Raw genomic sequence first — 19,676 nt, 5'->3', positions numbered from 1 at the left:
TTGGTGCAACTAAAGAGTATCCTGCTGTTCTCTCCAGTAACAATACCTTTTATTTTTATGGCAAATTCCTACCCTTCTCATTTCATTTAATCATGACCTTCTAAAAGTAGATTTCCTTGAATGTTTCCAGGTGCCTCTCCTTTTGGGTTCTCATGGCAGACTATGTATATCCCTCTTTTGATGAATTTCTCACACTGCTTAATTATTTTTCTCTCCTGAGAAGATCATGAACTCTTAACAGTTCCTGTACTTAGCAGTGTTCAACAAATATATATTGAGTGCTCATATATGTCAGGCAGTCTTCTACATAATTATGAAATACCCATGAATAAGAGACACAGATCTCTGTCTCTGTGTAGTTAACATTCTTGTGGAGAGAAGAAAACAATAAGCATAATACATGGATAAATTATGTCATGTGTTTGGTGGTAAGTGATGGGGTTAGACAAGGAAAGAAAGAAAAGAGCTGGTTACATTTTAAAATAGGGTAGTCAGAATAGGCATCATGGGAAAGGTGACATTTGAACCAAGTGTTGAAGGACAGGTAGGAGTTAGCCATGTATTTTGGTGGGGTGGAAGAAGAGGATTCTGAGAAATAACCAGTGCAAATGGCCCAAGATGAGAACATGCCTGGGAATGGCAAGCTGGCCACTCTGGCACTACTGAGTCCTCAAAGTAGTATAGTAAGTAATGAGGTCAGGGAGGGAACAGGACCAAATCATATAGGACTCATAACTTTATTTCCTCAATGCTAAGAACAGCATCAGTCGTATAGTAGGGACCCAATAAATATTTGTAAATCAATCAAATAATCATCCAAGTTGAGGTTCTTTAGCTTTATTTAGGCCAAGAGCCACTAAAATAATTTTCTTGTATTATTTCTTTTATCTTCTCATTTCTGTACCTATAAAGTACCTTTAGTTAGCTTGTTCACTCAATGAAGTCTAGATTTCTTGACATAAATAAGGTCTTACACAGTTCTGTTTTAGTATGTGTTTGTACCCCTTTCTTGGTATGTCTAATTGCATATCCATTTTTGCAGGCAAGTATCCAAATCACCCCAATAAAGCAAATATTGCAATAAAGGGAGTCAAGTGAATTGTTTGATTTCCCAGTGCACATAAAAGTTACATTTATGGAGCGCCTAGGTTTTGAACCTTTGACTCTTGATTTGCACTCGGGTCATGAGCCCAGGCTCATGGGATTGAGCCCTGCTTCATGCTCTGCACTGAGGGTGGAGCCTACTTAAGATATTCTCTCTCTCTCTCTCTCTCTCTCTCTCTCTCTCTCTCTCTCTCCCCCCCCTCCCTCCCTCCCTCCTTCTTGCCCCTCTCCCCTCACCTCTCTTTCTAAAATAAAAAAAAAAAATTATGTTTACACTATATTGTAGTCTGTTAAGTGCACAATAGCATTTTGTCTTAAAAGTGTACATATTTTTATTTAAAAATATTTTGTTAGAAAATGCTAACTATCATCTGAGCTTTCAGTCAATTGTAATCATTTTGCTGGTGGAGGGTCTTGCCTTGATGTTGATGGCTCCTAACTGATCAGGGTGTTGCTTCCTGAAGGTTGGGGTAGCTATGGCAATTTCTTAAAATATGACAACAGTGAAGTTTACCACATTGATGGACTCTTTTTTTTTCCACTAACAATTTGTAGTATGTGATGCTGTTTGATAGTATATTTTACCCACAGTAGAACTTCTTTCAAAATCAGTCATTTCTCTTAAACTCTACCACTGCTTGCTTCATAAACTACGTTTATGTAAAATTCTGAATCTTTTGTTGTCATTTTAACAGTCTTTACAGCATCTTCATCAGGAGTAGATTCCATCTCAAGAACTCACTTATTTTTGTTCATCCATAAAAAGCAGCTCCTTGTCCATTAAAACTTTGTTGTGGGATTGCAGCATTTCAGTCCCATCTTCAGGCTCCGCTTCTAGTTGTGGTTCTCCTGCTGTTTCTCCCACCTCTGCAGTTACTTCTCCACTGATGTCTTGAACCCTTGAAAGTCATCCATGAGGGTTGAAATCACCTTCTTCCAAACTCCTGTTAATGTTGATATTTTGACCTCTTCCCGTGAATCATGAATGTTGTTCTTTTTTTTTTTTAATCATGAACATTCTTCATGGCATCTAGAATGGTGAATCCTTTCCTGAAGGTTTTCAATTTACTTTGCCCAGATCCATTAGAGGAATCACTATCTATGGCAGCTATAGCCTTACAAAAAGCATTTCTTAAATAATAAGACACGAAAGTCAAAATTACTCCTTGATCCACAGGCTGCAGAATGGATGTTGTGTTAGCACACATGAAAACGACATTAATCTCATTGTACATCTCCATCAGAGCTCTTGGCTGACAAGGTGCATTGTCAGTGAGCAGTAATATTTTAAAAGGAATTTTTTTCTGAGCAGTAAGGTCTCAACAGTGGACTTAAAATAATTCAGTAAACCATGTTGTAAACAGATGTGCTATTATCCAGGCTTTATTGTTCCACTTATAGAGCACAGTAGATTTAGCGTAATTCTTAAGAGCCCTAGGATTTTTGGAATGGTCAATGAGCATTGGCTTCAACTTAAAGTCACCAGCTGCATTAGCCCCCAACAGGAGAGTCAGCCTGTCCTTTGAAGCCTTAAAGACAGGCATCAACTTGTCTCTAGCTGTGGAAGTCCTAGATGGCATTTTCTTCCAATAGATGGCTGTTTCATCTATGTTGAAAATCTGTTGTTTTATTAGCCACCTTCATTAATTATCTTTAGCTAGATACTCTGAATGACTTGCAGCTTCTGTATGGCACTTCTGCTTCCCTTTGTACTTTTGTGTAATAGAGATGGCTTCTTTACTTAAGCCACATGACCTAACCTCTCCTAGCTTCAGACTTTTCTTCTGCAGCTTCCTCATTCCTCTCAGCCTTCTTAGAATTGAAGAGAGGGCTGTACCCTGGATTAAGTTTGGCTTAAAGGAAATGTCGTGGCTAGTCTGATCCTTTATTCAGACCACTAAAACTTCTTCATAGCAGCAATAAAGCTGTTCGCTTTCTTACCATTTGTGTGTTCACTGCAGTAGCACTTTTAATTTCATTCAAGAACTTTTCCTTTGCATTCACAACTTTGCTAACCGTTTAGTACAAGAGGCCTAACTTTTGGCCTAGGTTGGCTTTCAACAGGACTTCCTTCCTGAACTTAATCGTTTCTATCTTTTATTTAAAGTGAGAAACATGTGACTCTTCCTTTCACTTGAACACTTAGAGGCCATTTTAGGGTTATAATTGGCCTAACTTCAATATTGTTGTGTCTTGGGAAATAGGGAGACCTGAGGAGATGGAGATAGCAGATGGGGGAACAGCCGTTTGATGGAGCAGTCAGAACTCACAACAACATTTATTAGTTAAATCTGCCATATTATGTGGATGCAGTGCAGTTCATAGCACCCCAGACAATACAGTAGTAATATCACTGATCACCTTAGCAAATATAATAATAATGAAAACGCTTAAGAGGTGCCTGGCTGTCTCTGTCAGTAGAGCACGCAACTCTTGTTCTTAGGGTCATGAGTTCAAGCTCCACATCAGGTGTGGAGCCTACTTTAAAAGAAAGAAAAGAAAAAATGTTTGAAATATTGTGAGAATTACCAAAATGTGACACAGAAACTCCAAATGAGCAAATGCTGTTGGAAGAATGGCACCAATAGACTTATTTGCCATATGGTTGCCACAGGCTTCCAGTTTTTGAAAAAATGCAGTATTTATTTGCAAAGCTCAGTAAAGCACAGCACAATAAAACAAGGTATGCCTATATTCACACGCTCACCTGATATTTTCCTTTCTCCATGGTTTTGTTAAAGCTATTGTCTGAGGAATGCTACTCATTTGCTCATTTCTGCCTATAGAAAATCTACCCATCCTTAAGGACCTAGGTCAAATTATTTGTACCACCTCTTAGTTATATATTACATGCCACCAGTATTATAATTGTGGGATTTTATGGGATTTTACATTCCTTCAGGATAGGAGCTTCCTTTTAACTACTTTTGTTCTAGGAATAACTCAGATGCGGTTGATATTTCATAAATATTTGTCAAATAAGTGAATAAACTTAACAATAATCTTACTGGAAGGATTATGTGAGGCTAGTGGGGCTACTATTATCTACCTTAATTTAAGATTAAGACTGTCTCTAGGAAATGTATCATTTTCAAGTACACAGGGCTAATCAAGAGACAAAAATCTATAATCTCATCATTATGGAAATAATCTAAGTACTCACTATGCAAAACTGGATTCTAGCATTTTAACATCACTGTCAAAATAACCCTCCATTTCCTAGCATCCACGATTTCTAAAGTTAGAAAATAGTTATTAAGAGCCAGGTTCTGGGCACAGCTAAGCACTTAGTAATTGTCCAAAATTTGACACATAAGGAAACATAATTTTCTTAGCAAATATGGAACCTGGGAGTTGAGCCAAATGTTAAGACACATAAATAGCTATAATAAGTATAGGTTGCATGTGGCTCAGCAGGAACCAAATGGCACACATGCTAAGTGCGTGAATCCCGGAGCACCTCACCTGGGTGGCTCAGTTGGTTAAACGTCCAGCTTCAACTCAGGTCATGATCTCATGGTTCCTGGGTTCGTGCTCTGCATCGGGCTCTGTGCTGACAGCTCAGAGCCTGGAACCTGCTTATTCTATGCCTTCCTCTCTTTCTGCCCCTCTCCTACTCACACACGCGCTGTCTCAAAAATAAATATAAAAATAAATAAATAAATAAATATAAATAAACATAATTTTTTTTAATTTAAATGCATTAATATTTGTCATCTATGGCCTTCTTTTAGACTTTTATGCAGTTATCTTCTTTTTTTGCAACAGGTTTCATTGCCTCTAATCCTTGCATATGTATGTGTATCTTTTGGTGAAAGGCAGTGATCTAAAGAGGGCCAATAATGTATGTTTGCTGTGTTATCATGTAATTAAAGTACATACTAATAGGATTCATCAAATTTATGCATCCTAAAAAGTTAGGTCAAGCAAGTAAGGACTACAGAAATAAAAATCCAGTGTTGGGATTGTTTAGCTCTTTTGCTGAGGAAATAATAATATTAGATACCTTAGAGCATATTGGGGCAGAAAAGTAAAAGGTCCCAAAGGTACATAGATCTTAATTTAAGATTAAGATCAAGATTTTTTTTTTAATTTTTTAATATTTACTTTTGGGAGAGAGAGAGAGCACAAGCAAGGGAGGGGCAGACAGAGAGGGAGACAACAGAATCCAAAGCAGGCTCCAGGCTCTGAGCTGTCAAGCACAGAGCCCAACACAGGGTTCGAACCCACGAACCAGGAGATCATGACCTGAGTCAAAGTCTCAGACGCTTAACTGCCTGAGCTACGCAAGATTAAGATCAAGATTAAACAAAAGTACTTACGGGAAAAACATACGAAGAAATTATGATTTACCTAGGATATTTCAGCCTTTAAATTTGTGATGTTTGCACCAATGGCATGCCCCTATTAAGTTTAGAAGCACTTCAGATATTAACTCATCATTTACTCATACGTATATTTTAACTTCATTTTTAACAACATTAGACAGGGTATCAGTAACTTAAGGAATAATTGGTTCTGTTTTTCTCATTTGAGATTTGCAAAACCCAAACCTATTAATGTTAAAGTTGCTAATATTGTACTGTACTTCCTCTGTATTCTTATTCAAAACTTCTATATTATTGTTTATTTTATAATCTTTGTACTTTATTGCTCTATACTTCAGCATTCTACTCAAAAGTAATGGGAACCTCCATTTATTCTGTTTACCTTAAGTTTTGAAAAGAAGGTTGCTATTATAAAAATGTAAAATGCCCTTGCCTTGAGAGGCATAGAGTTCCTAAAGACAGTTTTCCCCCTTTGCCAGTAGTGAACAAAAATAGTTCTTAAAATAGTCACTTAATTTTTAGTTACATAACTTATATTGTTGGGTCAGAAAATGAATCCTCATTTTTAGAAATCATTACTTTTTAAAAAGCATTTTTTATTAACCATGAAACTATATAAGATACTGTCCAATATGAGAGACCTAAAACTAGTTAAAATGATATGCAGAAAGAAAAATTGTTCACTAGATTCTTAAATATAAAGGAACTTTAATTTTACGAACAAGCTAATAGAAAATAAAAAATGTATTCAGTGATAATGCATAAGTATAGTTGTATATCTTAAATATATATTTTTCTGATCATGATTATGTAGAAAACTTGAAAAGGGTAAGAATAGGGCAGGAAAAAGAATTGCACTGAATGTTATAACCTAGAGTCACACTCTGTAAACATGTATTTCCCTTTAGCCTTTTGATGAACTACAAAATTACAAACATAATTTTAGACATAACCTTAATGAGCTTTATAGTTTAACAAGAAAGGGAAGCTTGTGAGAGACTGACCTGCTTCAGCAGAAGCAGAAATATGTGCCAACTGAACTAAGATATCAAATGGGGAAACAAAAACTACAAAACTCAAAACACAAAGCAAACTCAGACACCATCAAACAGATGGTGATAGGAGTAAAAGGAACTTAATTTACTGGCAAATTATACTAACTTAGAGACCTGAAGAGCATTGCAGCACAGAATAACACTTGATATTTTAGTGATGAAATTAATGATTTATCAAGAAAAGATTATAGACTACCTGAACGGGATGCCTGAAAAGCAGCATCAAAAGTTCTCCCCTGCCTTTCTTTAATGACCCCCCTGTTTTTTTATGGAATGTGTGTTGTTATGGTGATGAGAGAGTACCTAACAGGAAGGGGATTGTAGATCTCATAATGTGGGGAAAGGGGCTGTGTCAACTTCAGGAAAATTTCGGATTACTCCTTTGAGCTGGACTTGGGGTTTCACTTTGCTTTTATGTCAGCACACAGCAGTGAGGCCTACTTTTTTCAAAGATTTTACATACCTGTCTGATCTCTGTCTTCTCTGTCTCTCCTTGGGAGAACAGCTGAAAGCCATGAGCAGCAGCGTAAGGGACTGCAAGGTAGTGGGGCTTAGATGTTTAGGTGAGGATAAAGAGTTATAATAGGAGTTGGAGAGAAAGGTTGTGGTTACTTACTGACATTGTGTATGTATGTATAGTTAGGTATATAAATAAATATCTGTTGAATGAGTGGCCAGAAATACCTATATTATTATTTAATAACTTAAAGTGGGAATAGTTTTAGGTTCAGGGTGAAGCCATAGAAGTAGGTTGCTAAAAATTAAGCATAAGCAAAGGTATTAAGAGTTGAGGAAGTTACAGAATTCTAATAGCATGGTGGTGTTAAGAGGGGGGAGAAGGTAATGTGGCATTCTAGTAGAACTAATGGAATACATTATTTCTGATCATATCATTGATTCAGCAAATTTCTTTGAGCATCTGCCATATCTAGGACTTGTTCCAGGTGTTAGGAAGAAGATGGTAAGCAGAACAGATTTGTCATTTATCATATATTCTGATGGAGAACACAGATAGTAAATACAACCTCCTTTTTCTGCAGCCCCTCTTACTTATGTTTGTGTTCAATAAAGGGGGGAAAACAGAGCTTTGTCTCACTAGAAATTGTGTGGCATATGTGGTTAGATGGTCAGATCTATGCTGATAGCCCTATTTAATTCTATTTCATTGTCTTATCTTTGTTTTAATTTTTTTTAACAAAGACTAATTTGTATTGTATTTTATCTTTTTTTTCCACAATTTGTTGATTTTATTTTAATCATCACCATTGGTGTACCCTGTTAATATAAAATTCAGTGTCTACATGGTTGGTTATTTGTCAGCAGCTGGACTTAGCGGATAGTTTTGTGCCCCCAGCCTCACCCTAAAACTACTGGCTGTTCAGATGGTTACTTGAAGTGGAACAGTTCTCTACACTTTCTTGGTCCTAGTCTGCCTGGTTGTGTTTATTTTTGGGTTTTTTTTTTTTTCTGTTTCTTAACTTTCTTTTTTAAAATTGTGTTAAAATATACATAACAAGGGGCGCCTGGGTGGCGCAGTCGGTTAAGCGTCCGACTTCAGCCAGGTCACGATCTCGCGGTCTGTGAGTTCGAGCCCCGCGTCAGGCTCTGGGCTGATGGCTCAGAGCCTGGAGCCTGTTTCCGATTCTGTGTCTCCCTCTCTCTCTGCCCCTCCCCCGTTCATGCTCTGTCTCTCTCTGTCCCAAAAATAAACGTTGAAAAAAAAATTAAAAAAAATATATATACATAACAAAATTTACCATTATAACTTTAAATGTACAGTTCAGTGGTGTTAAGTATATTCTGTGTTGTACTCCCTTCACTACCATCTGTTTCTGAACTCTTCAGTTGCAGAACTGAAACTGTACCAAATAAACAATAGCTTCCCATTCTTCTTTCCCACAGCTTATCTTTGTATTTTAAATGTTCGTTTTCAGAAGAAAAGTGGTTTTTAATTTCATAAGTAATTTAGCCATTTCTATTTAACCAGTGAGATATCTCACTTGTGTTGTGAAATTTAAAAAGACCCTGGAGGACAGGTACCTGTGGATTCTGTGTCTACAAAATGGATATGACATGGAATTAAAGCCAAATTGCAAGAGTTCAAATACTGGCTCCTCCACTTACTGCCTGTGTGATCTTAGTGAGTTACTTAGCATCTGTATGCCTCAGTTTCCCCATCTGAAAAATGGAGATAATAGTACCTATTTGTAATATTGTTACAAGCATTAAATAGTTAATACATGTCCCTTGAGGAACTTACAGTTAAGTTATAAAACACATGCATTTGGAAAGTTACAAACACTACAGTGTTATAAATACCTACCAAGTGATACAGAATAAATGTAATAGAAATGATAAGAGGAGAGGTCATTGAGATTGTGGTGTCGGGATAGGGTTCATGGGTTCATGGAAATCAGTCAAAATAAACCTTCTGCAGACCCCTAGCCCCTCATGTCTACCAACATTTGGGGTTACATGTTCTGCCCTCTCATCTCAACTAACACTCTTCCTTTTCACCTAGAACAGAGACAGACTTTCCTGCTCCTGTCTAGACCCAGTGCCCCCATTGGAGTCTTGGATCCCATTCCCTTTTGCCTGCATTTTCTTCTCTCTCTTCCACATCATCAATTTCTTATTCTCTGATGGGTCATTCTGATTAGTATATTGGCATGTTGTAATTGCTCTCCCTAAAAACAAATTTTAAGGTATTTGATTCTACTACTACTAGCCACCACTCTATTTCTGTGTTCCCCTCTGCAGGAATAGTTCCCAAAATTGGGCTTTTATCTCTCTAATTCTGCTCCCCACTTTGTCTCTTACCCACTCCAGTCAGGGTCTGCCCCTGTGATTAGGGGATGAGGACCAAAACTGTCCTCATCCAAGTCACAGTGACTCTCACATTGCCAAATCCAGTGGTCAGCTTTGAGTCTTCATTTTACTTGACCTTTCAGCAGCAAAGTTGATCTTTCCTCCTTGATACACTTTACCAAACTTCCAGACTCCACAGTCCTCTTCCTACCTTGCTTGCTTGCCCTTTTGCAGTCTTTTCAGAGCTACAGACTAGTATATCTAACTACATACTCAACATTTCCACTTAGATGTCTCATAGACGTAAGCAAATTCATGTGTCCAAAACCTAAAACTCCAAATCTTACCCCCCAAAATAATTTATTCTACCCTACAGCCTTCCCCTTCACAGTTGATGGGACACCACCCTTCCATAACTTCTTGTTCTCACTTCTCCAGTGGTGTCATCAGCTAATCTTGTTGTTCTGCCTTCAAATATATGCAGAATGCGGATGTCTTTTTACCACCTGCTCCAAGCCACCACCATTTCTTGCCTAGATACTGCAATAGCTTCCTGTTTTCCTTGGTTTCCCTGTTTTTTTCCTTTGCCCTACAATCTTTTCTCAACTCAGTAGCCATAGAGTAATCCTATTAATTGTAAGGTTATATCAAGATTTCTCAACTTTGACACTACAGACATTTTATTAGGCCCAATAATTTTTGTTATAGGGAATTGTCTGCTGTGTTGTAGGGTATTGAGCAGCATCTCTGACCGTTCTACCTACTAGATTCTGGTAGTATCTGCCCCCAGTTGTGACAGCCAAAAATGTCTCCAGATACTGCCAAATGCCCTTTAGGGGGACAAAATCACCTCTGGCTGGGCACCAGTGGCTTATATCACCCTTCTGCCCAAAACTTTGTGATTGTTTTCCCTTTCACTGAGAGTAAATACTGAAGTCCATGTATTTAATGGCTCATACGGCCCTACCTGACCTGGCCACTCCCTTTAACTCTTTGACCTTACCTGCTTCTACCCTTCCTTCTTACGCTGAACCAGTTGCACTGACTTCCTACTAAAGCTACTTATATCTATTAGAGGCTTTGTTCTGTTTTCTCTGCCCAGAACACACTTCCAGATTTCTCCATGGCTAATTCCTTCAGTTCTGCTCAAATTTCATTTTGCCAATAACGCGTATCCTAGTCACTCTATCTTATCTGCAATCTGTCCTACTCTGTGTCTGGTCTCACTTACCTGTTTTTCCCCCCCCATAATATTTATCACCTTGCAAAATTATATAAATGATTTACTTCTGTTTTTGTGTTTATCATCCCTATTAGTGTATGTGACCCTACAAAGACATTACTCACATTAGTTTCTTGCCTTAATTATTACCAATGTCTTTGTTGTGGTCAAAAACAAATTATTTTTTAGGGGTGCCTGGTCAGTTAAGCATCCAGCTCTTGATTTTGGCTCAGGTCACGATCTCCCAGTTTGTGAGATCGAGCCCTGCTGTCAGTGCGGAGCCTGCTTGGGATTCTGTCTCTCTCTCGCTCTCTCCCCCTCCCCCTGCTCAAGCTCTCTCTCAAAATAAAAATAAATAAACTTTAAAAAATACTTTTAAAATGAATGGAGAAGGTAAAGTTAGAGCTAGATATGGAAGGATGGATGGGATTTGTGTAGTTATAGATTAAGGGGAAGCAAAGAGTAGAAGAAAGATGGCACAAACAAAAGTCCAAGATACAGAAATGTATAGGTCTCTATGAAGATAGGTTTTTAGTATACTAGCCTGACTGGAGTTAAGGGTTCAGGATTTGGTGTAGAAGAAAAATACATCTAGGAAGGTAGGTTGGAGCAAGACTGAACACAGTGTCAGAGAATATGGACTGTAATCCTATCAACAATGGGAGTCATTTAATATTTGTGAGTTGGAGAGTTGATAATGGTGAAAGTAGTGTATTGCAACAGACACTGGTTTGGCTTATTCAAAATCCACTCCAGACTCCTAATGTCCCTTCCTGTGGGTTAGAGGCTGAAAAGCTATGGTTTCCAGATTCTCCAGCTAGGGATCCAGATATTTCATTTCTACCAATTACATACACTTGTCTGAGGCTTTAAATTCAAAACTGAGTTAAAATAGGGAGAAAAGCAGGATATGTGACATTTATTTTGCTGGAAGCAAGACATTTATAGTTCTAGAGTTAGTATGTAAAAAACAGCGAAGTCATTTGGTCTTCTAGTCCTTATACAAGTCCTCTCCTACTCCAACAGGTAAGGGTAGTTTAATAGGCTGTTTTAATTGTAACTATAATTTTTCTAAAGCAATAATTATTTATTTGTAATTTAAGCTTATCTATACCTAAACAAGTGTGTTTTCTAATATATCTACCAAGCATGTATATTTTTATAATACAAAAATTGCTATTCTTTTTTTTTTTTTTTAAGTTTATTTATGTAATCTCTACCCCCAGCATGGGGCTCAAACTCATAACCCCAGGGTCAAGAGTTGCATGCTTTTCCTATTGAGACAACCACGCACCCCCAAAATTTGCTATTCTTAAGAAAACTTGGGGTGCCTTGGTGGCTCAGTCGGTTAAGCATCTGACTTTGGCTCAGGTCATGATCTCGTAGTTTCTAAATTCTAGCCCTGCGTCGGGCTCTGTGCTGACAGCTCATCCTGGAGTCTGCTTCAGATTCTGTGTCTCCCTCTCTCTGCCTCTCCCCCACTTGTGCGCGCTCGCTCTCTCTCTCAAAAATAAACAAACATTTTTTTTAAAAAAAAGCTTTTAATAAATAAATAAAAAGAATAGTAAAACTTGTTCTTCCTAAAAATATCAGGATTCGCCTTTAAGTTAGCGCTTTGCATTTCAATAATTTTCTGTTTCTTTAGGGAGGGGAAAAGTATTATTGTTGATTTCTTATACCTTGATAGTAATCTTGTAAGTCTAAAAAGGTAAGGGCCCTTGGGGCACCTGGGTAGCTCAGTCGGTTAAGCATCAGACTTCGGCTCAGGTCATGATCTGTATGTGGGTTTGACCCTGTGTCAGGCTCTGTGCTGACAGCTCAGAGCCTGGAGCCTCCTTTGGATTCTGTATCTCCCTCTCTATCTGCCCCTTCCCCGCTTACTCTCTGTCTGTCTCAAAAATAAATAAAAGTTTAAAAACAATTAAAAAATAAATAAAAATAAAAAGGTAGGGGCCCTGTTTTGGTAGAAGAATTCCTAATTTTGAGATAAAATCCTATATCCGGAAGGCTTTCTTTGTAGCTCCAATAAGGTTCAAAGGGAATAAATCTGTCATTTTAAAAACTCCTTTCCTACAGTTTAAACCCCATTTCAAAAAGGTATGATTTCTAAGATTAGGGCATGGGTTAGGGCCAGAATAATGGTTAGGGTTAGGGACAGTGTGAGGATATGTGCCTATTATCCAGTACTTCAGAGACCTCTCCAGAAGGATAACTTCAGGGTTAAGATTAGAGGTTAGAGTTAGGCACATACCCTCACACTGTCCCTAACCCTAACTCTAACCATTATTCTGTCACTAAACCAAACCCTAATAGTAGATCTGAGGGGAAAAAAAGATTTGGTGTATATATAAAATGGAATATTACTCAGCCATAAAAATGAATGAAATCTTGCCATTTGCAACAACACAGATGAAGCTAGAGAGTATTTATTATGCCAAGCAGAATAAGTCAGAGAAAAACAAATACTAGATGACTTCACACATATGTGGAATTTTAAGAAACAAAACAGGGGCACCTGGGTGGCGCAGTCGGTTAAGCGTCCGACTTCAGCCAGGTCACGATCTCGCGGTCCGTGGGTTCGAGCCCCGTGTCGGGCTCTGGGCTGATGGCTCAGAGCCTGGAGCCTGTTTCCGATTCTGTGTCTCCTTCTCTCTCTGCCCCCCCCCCCCCCGTTCATGCTCTGTCTCTCTCTGTCCCAAAAATAAATAAACGTTGAAAAAAAAAAATTAAAAAAAAAAAAAAAAGAAACAAAACAAACGAGCAGATGGAAAAAAAAAAAAAAGGAGCAGAGAGGCAAACCAAGAAATAGACACTTAACTATAGATAACACACAGATGGTTACAAGAGCGGGGGCGGTGGGGTGTGGGGAGTTGGCGTTAAATAGGTGATGGAGAATAAGGAGTGCACTTGTGAGGCGCATCCAGGGTTGTATGGAAGTGTTAACTCACTATATTGTACACCAGAATCTAATTTGACACTGTATGTTAACCAACTGGAATTAAAATAAAAACTTTAAGAAAATATATAATTTCTAAAACTGAAAGCCACAGATACTTTGCTTAACTGGGAGTTAATAATATATTAGGTGTTTGTCTCCCTTGAAAAAATCCTCAACTGTTAAAATTCTCCTGGTCATGGTCATAAGAATTTTGTACCTAAATGCAATATATGGTTGATTTTAGATATCTGGATCCAGTTTTTTTCCCCATATCTGTTTCACAGTTTGTGTTCTTTCCACAGCTTATTCCTACCCATAATATGGAAAAGGAAATTAATTCCTAATCCTGTTGTTATTTAACCCAAAAATTCCCTTGAGTCTCCTTTTGTTGTTAACGCATCACTAAATGCACATAACACATAGGAATAAATACCTGATATTGTAGTTCATTATTTGTATTATTATTTAGCTAATCTCATCAGTGTTTTAAGATTTATATTGCATTGTATAATAAAAACTACCTCATCTTGTTCACTACTAATTCATGTGTACTTAGTGTATTTAATATGAACTTCTAATGAACTTCTAATGCTATAAAAATTCCTACTCTAACCTTTTACAAAAGAATTGCTTATATCTTATGGAAGAAATGTTTAATGTTCAATTTGTAGGTTATTGAAGACAATGGTGTTCGAAGAGTTGTTGTGGTTCCTCAGGCACCAGAGTTTCATCCTGGTGGTCACACAGTTCTACACCGTTCTCCACATCCTCCTCCTCTGCCTGGTTTCATTCCTGTCCCAACCATGATGCCCCCTCCACCACGCCATATGTACTCACCAGTGACCGGAGCTGGAGACATGGCAACACAGTATATGCCACAGTATCAATCTTCTCAAGTATATGGAGATGTAGGTAAGATAAAAAATATTCCTATTTTATGGAATTAGTTCGTCTTTACTTGGATAGAACAGATGCTGTCTATCCTCCTATTATATAAAAAAATGACCAACCTAGTGTCACACTTATGTTCTCTTGCCCCAGCACTGTGTTAAGTATTTCATCCTCATGATCACCCTTCAAAGCAAAAAGTAAACAAAATCAAAAAGGTAAAATAACTTATATCATGCAGCAATATTTAGTGAGGATATGTTCAAACCAGAGCTTTTCTTCTCTGTCTTGCCAACTAGGCTCTGAGGAAAGTTTTCAGCCAGGAGTCATCATACTGTTGTTAAATCCTTAAAGCTGTGATGCCACCTACCAAAGTTGCTAGGTTATGTAAAGGATTGAAAAAACAAAATAAGATACAACATTGGCCCCCAGGGAGTTAACAAATTATTGGGAAGAATAGACAACCACATACACATCCACAAAGAAGTAATCTTATTCTTTCCTATGGGTTTAAATACCATATACTAATTCCTCTCAGATTTGTATCTCCAGCCAAAACCTGGCCTCTAAGCTTCAGAAGGCTTAATTTCTTCTTGATACCTCCACTTAAATGTCTCATGCATCTCAGTTATATTGTTTCTAAACATAAATCTCAATTATGTAGCCTGCTTTTTCTCTGTCCTCTTTGTCTTGATACCTGATACCACTGCCACTCAGTTTGCTCAAGTGAAAGACATATAGTCAAATTTGATTGTTACTTCTTTAACCCCTGCATCAATTGTTACCAGCTTTACTTTCAGAAGTTTCCCAGTTTTATCTACTTTTTTCCCCACTTCTACTCAAATCTAGTCCACTGTCAGCTCTTGTCAGAACAACTGCAAGAGCAGTTTTCCAGTTGGTTCTCTGCTGTCATTCTTGCCCCCAGCCATCCAAGCTCAGCCAGAGTGATCATTTTAAAATATAAATCTGATTTCTATTTTTATTTAAACATTTCATTTTATTTAGAATAAAATCCTGAACCTTGCCTTAGACCAGGATTTCTCAACCTCTGTACTCTTGATATTTGGGAATGGATGAGTCTTTGTTTTGGAGCACAAAACTGCATTGTAGGATATTCAGGAGAAGCCATGCTGTCTACCTACCAGATGACAGTAGCATATCAACCCACCCTCCCCTATCCTCACCCAGTTGTGACAACTAAAATTGTCTCCACACATTGCTGAATGAACCCTACGGGCCAAAATTGGCCCTGGTTGCAAACCACTGGCCTGGATAAGGCCCTGCCCTGTGGCCTCTGACTGCTTTGTTCCACTTGTCCCCACCCCACCCCCTTCAGCTTTTCAAAACCTCCAAGCTCTTTTTGAGAACACCATGTTCTCTCCGCCAGGAATGCTCTTTTCCCTTTTCTGTAGAGGCTCTGTTTTTTTCCCGATAGATTTCAGCTTTCATAGAGACCCTCTGTGGTCTTATCAGTCACTCACACTGAAACCTGTTTCCTTCACAGAACTTAACACAATTTGATTTTGTTTTAATTTGTATGTCTGTCTTCGTTGTTTGACAGTAAACCCCCTGAGAACTAAATCTTTTTTATTTGTCACCTGCACTTAGTAGTATCTATCATTAATGTTTAGTAAATTTACAGAGTAAACAACTCTAAATATAGAACTTTAAATACACAGCATAGCCTATAAGCGGTATCTTATATGTTATGTCATGTATCATATATACTTTTCAAACTTAACTTCTGTTGCCCAAGTAATGCATATTGATTCTGTGGGTCTGGATGGAGTTTGGGTTTCTGCATCTCTAACAAACTCCCAGGTAAGGCTCATGCAGTGGTCCAGTGAAAACTTGAGTAGTAAGAGTTTATACTACAAATCAGTCTCATTCTTCTATTATGACTTATTTTTAAAAAGGTGTTTGAGAAAATTACAATAAAAAACTAGATGTGATAATTATTGCTATTTCGCATTGTTAGAACCCATTGTTGTTCAGAGGGGATATTAGAATACATGGATATGATTCATAATGTTGTGAAGGAAAGTGAAAAATACAAACCCATTAAAGGGTACAAATTTAAAAACTAGCTACCCGGTGATGGAAGACAAGAGTCGTATTGTATTTAAGATTATAAGCCAAAGCATCTACCACTGGATCCAAATAACAGTTTTATAACCAGTAGCTGCCTCCGTGAAAAGGAAATTCTAGCTCCTTCATATAAATATATGCACAATATGTATATTTGATATAAATGTTCAATCAATATGTTGTTTTTATGTCTAGCATTTTTTCATTTAGGCTACTTAAGGCTTAGTTCAAGAGTGTAGCATGATGATACTCCCTGCTTATGGCTGAAAAGTACTACATTATGTGGATATGACATTGTTTACTCATTTATTAACTGATGGGCATTTGAGTTGTTTCCACTTTTTGTCTATTATGAATAATGATGCCTTGACAGTTGTAAACAAGTAGACAGGTTTTCACTTCTGGGTATATATCTAAGAGTGGAATTGCTGGCTTATATAGTAATTTTATGTTTAACTTCTTGAGAAGCTGCAAAACTTTTCTTTAGTGTTTGCACTGTTTTACATTTCTATCAGCAATGTGTGAGGGTTCTAATTTCTCCATATCCTTGTTAAAACTTGATTCTAGCCATTCTGGTAAGTATGAACTTTTGTCTCATTGTGGTTTTCATTTGCTTGTCTCATTACTGATATTGAACATCTTTTCATTTGCTTTAGTGGCCATTTGTTTATCTTTTTTCAAGAGATGTCCGTTCAAATCCTGCACTCATTTTTTTTATTTGGGTTATTTGTCTTTTTATTGTTGAGCTGTAATAGTTTTGATGTATTCTGGATACAAGTCCTTATCAGATTTATGATATGCAGGTATTTTCTCCCATATTGTCTTTTCACTTTCTCAGTGGTATCCTTTAATGCAGAAAAGAAAATTTTGGTAAATCTGATTTATTTTTCTTGGATTGCTTGTGCTTTTGGTGTCATATCAAAGAAACTATTATCTAACCCAAAGTCATACAGATTTACAGCTGTGTTTCCTTCTATGAGTTTAATAGTTTTACTTCCTACATTTAGGTCTTTGACTCATTTTAATTTTTGTATATGGTGTGAGGTAGGTGTCCAGACTCATTCTTTTACGTGTAGATAACCAAATGCCTATGTTTTTTTTATTCTAATGTTTTATGTACCTATCCTTGTAATACTCATTTCAAGAGTATTGTACTAATTTTCTTAAAACACTGATAAATGAAAACTTTACTAAGATTTTTGAGGCTTTTTAAAAAATGTTTTTCTCATTACAGATTTTAAATTGAAACTAAAAAACTCTGAAGACAATTAATTTAACAATATTTTTGGAGTTTATTGATTTTATTATAGTGTTATGTGACTTTTAGTAGAATAAATATGTTCTTCTGAATCACACCCTTGAGTTTATGATATACAGAGATGCAGTATTTTGTACCTGGATTCTGTTCTTAGTAAACAATCCCACTTTTTTTCCTTAACTCCTAAAACTTTATTTTTCAGTGATGATTTGGTTTGTGGTGTTTTGTTTTTTGTTTTGTTTTAGTCGTCAGGGAATTTAGGCAGGTGGTGGTTTTCTGTTTACTTATTTTATATGTTTGAAGTTGAAAGAGATGCTAAAAATGATGGCTACAAAAGAGCAGAAGAAAAAAAGAACTGTACACATTTCAATTCAGATCTTATTCCCCACCTATGATTATCATAACATACCACCAAGCTGCTTCTGTGGAGATTAATAGTTAATTGGGAAAAGATGAAGAAGAGAAATATCTCTAAATTTATTTGATATATATAATTATAATCAAAAAGTTTGGTTCTGTCAGTTGATGGATAAATAGAAATAGCTTTGTTTTGCAGAATTATTCTTTGAAATGTTTCATAATAATTTTTATATAATGTAATGATAAATTTATTTCCCATTCCTTCTATTTTATTTCTTCTTAGATGCTCACTCTACACATGGAAGGTCCAACTTTAGAGATGAAAGATCTAGCAAAACATATGAACGTTTGCAGAAAAAATTAAAGGATCGCCAAGGAACACAGAAGGATAAAATGAGCAGTCCACCATCATCACCCCAGAAATGCCCTTCTCCCATAAATGAACATAATGGGCTTATAAAAGGGCAAAATGCTAGTGGTGTAAACATAGGATCAACAAAGAACAAGTCCGGGAAAGGGAAAGGTGGTGCACAAATTGATACAGAAATAGAAGGTAACTATTTAAAACACTCATCTATTCCTGTTGGTACTTTTCATCATTATTTAATCAACCAGAAGTATATTCTTTCAGTTATTTCATCATGCTCCAGATAAGCTGTAGATTAATAACACTTCTAAATGTGAGAAAAAGTTTTAGAACCCAAATTGTTGCTAGGGTACTTCTTCTTATAATTTGGGAAAGCTCAATTAGTAATTTCACTTATATTGTAAATTTTACTAGCCCAAGAGAAATTTCTGTCTGAAAGAAAAACCCTAATAAGGTTCATTCAGATTCATTTTCCTCTCTTTCTGTGCCTTTGACATGGCTGTTCTGGGCTTTATCAACTTTAGTTTTTTATTTCTCCCAACGTCTTTATATGTAAGTCCTTGAAAGCAACTCATTGTGTCATTTACCAGTCTATCTATATACTCTGTAGTTAGGATTGAGTAGTCTCCATTACTTTCTTCAGAAGTTTTTTTCTCTTAAAATCCCCATATTTCCCTAGGAACCTTCCCCAGCTTGTGAGTAATTTCCACTATTTGAACTCTGAGTACTACTTCCTTTTCTTTATGATTTCCATTCCTCACCAACACATTTTAATGCTTTAACAACCTCATAACTGTTATATTAACAAAAATATTTCCCCATATTTTTGAGACCTTCTGATCATTCTGAAATCAGAATGAATGATACTTCAGAAGAGTTAAGCTAAAGTTTCAGATATATCAGTTATGAATACAAGTTCTGGTTAAGTCATTTATATTTTTATTTTGGGAACCATAGTTAAGACCTTTTAAGAAACAAATAGTTAACTTGTAACTGTTAAGAGGTAGGAGATTGGGAAATGAGAATTTCAGAGAGTATTTTTTTTTAACAAGAGTAATTTTGTTTTTAATATGAAAAACAATATACTTTATATTAGAAAAACTTAGTGACTGGTTCAGATATATATATAATGGTATTATAATTAGTGATCGCAGTTAAAATGGAAATAGAAACTGAAGTGAAGAAACCTGAAGAGCCACAAACTGCTGAATACGAACTAAAGTAAAAACTAGGAAATAAAAATCTCAGATTACAAACATA

The 19,676-nt window shown here is 36.7% G+C and overlaps 1 protein-coding gene and 1 long non-coding RNA gene across 8 annotated transcripts in view; one reads left to right on the top strand and one right to left on the bottom strand.

The window, feature by feature from the left end:
* LOC106971994 (uncharacterized) overlaps positions 1-6,763 on the bottom strand; it is a 39,612-nt gene extending 32,849 nt beyond the window's left edge. The window contains exon 1 of the long non-coding RNA XR_001429783.3: positions 6,684-6,763. This is a non-coding gene — a long non-coding RNA (uncharacterized LOC106971994). The remainder of the gene's footprint in view (positions 1-6,683) is intronic.
* Positions 1-19,676, top strand: part of FNDC3A (fibronectin type III domain containing 3A) — a 143,367-nt gene that overhangs the window by 80,822 nt on the left and 42,869 nt on the right. For all 7 annotated transcript variants that reach the window (XM_027064810.2, XM_027064811.2, XM_053215286.1 and 4 more), the window contains 2 exons: positions 14,127-14,367; positions 18,333-18,602. In XM_027064810.2, coding sequence (XP_026920611.1) covers positions 14,127-14,367; positions 18,333-18,602 — 511 coding nt within the window. The remainder of the gene's footprint in view (positions 1-14,126; positions 14,368-18,332; positions 18,603-19,676) is intronic.

This window comes from Acinonyx jubatus, chromosome A1 (genome assembly GCF_027475565.1).
Source record: "Acinonyx jubatus isolate Ajub_Pintada_27869175 chromosome A1, VMU_Ajub_asm_v1.0, whole genome shotgun sequence".
Taxonomy (NCBI): Eukaryota; Metazoa; Chordata; class Mammalia; order Carnivora; family Felidae; genus Acinonyx; species Acinonyx jubatus.
The sequence above is the reverse complement of the archived record's forward strand: the minus strand, read 5'-3'. Positions and strand labels throughout refer to the sequence as shown.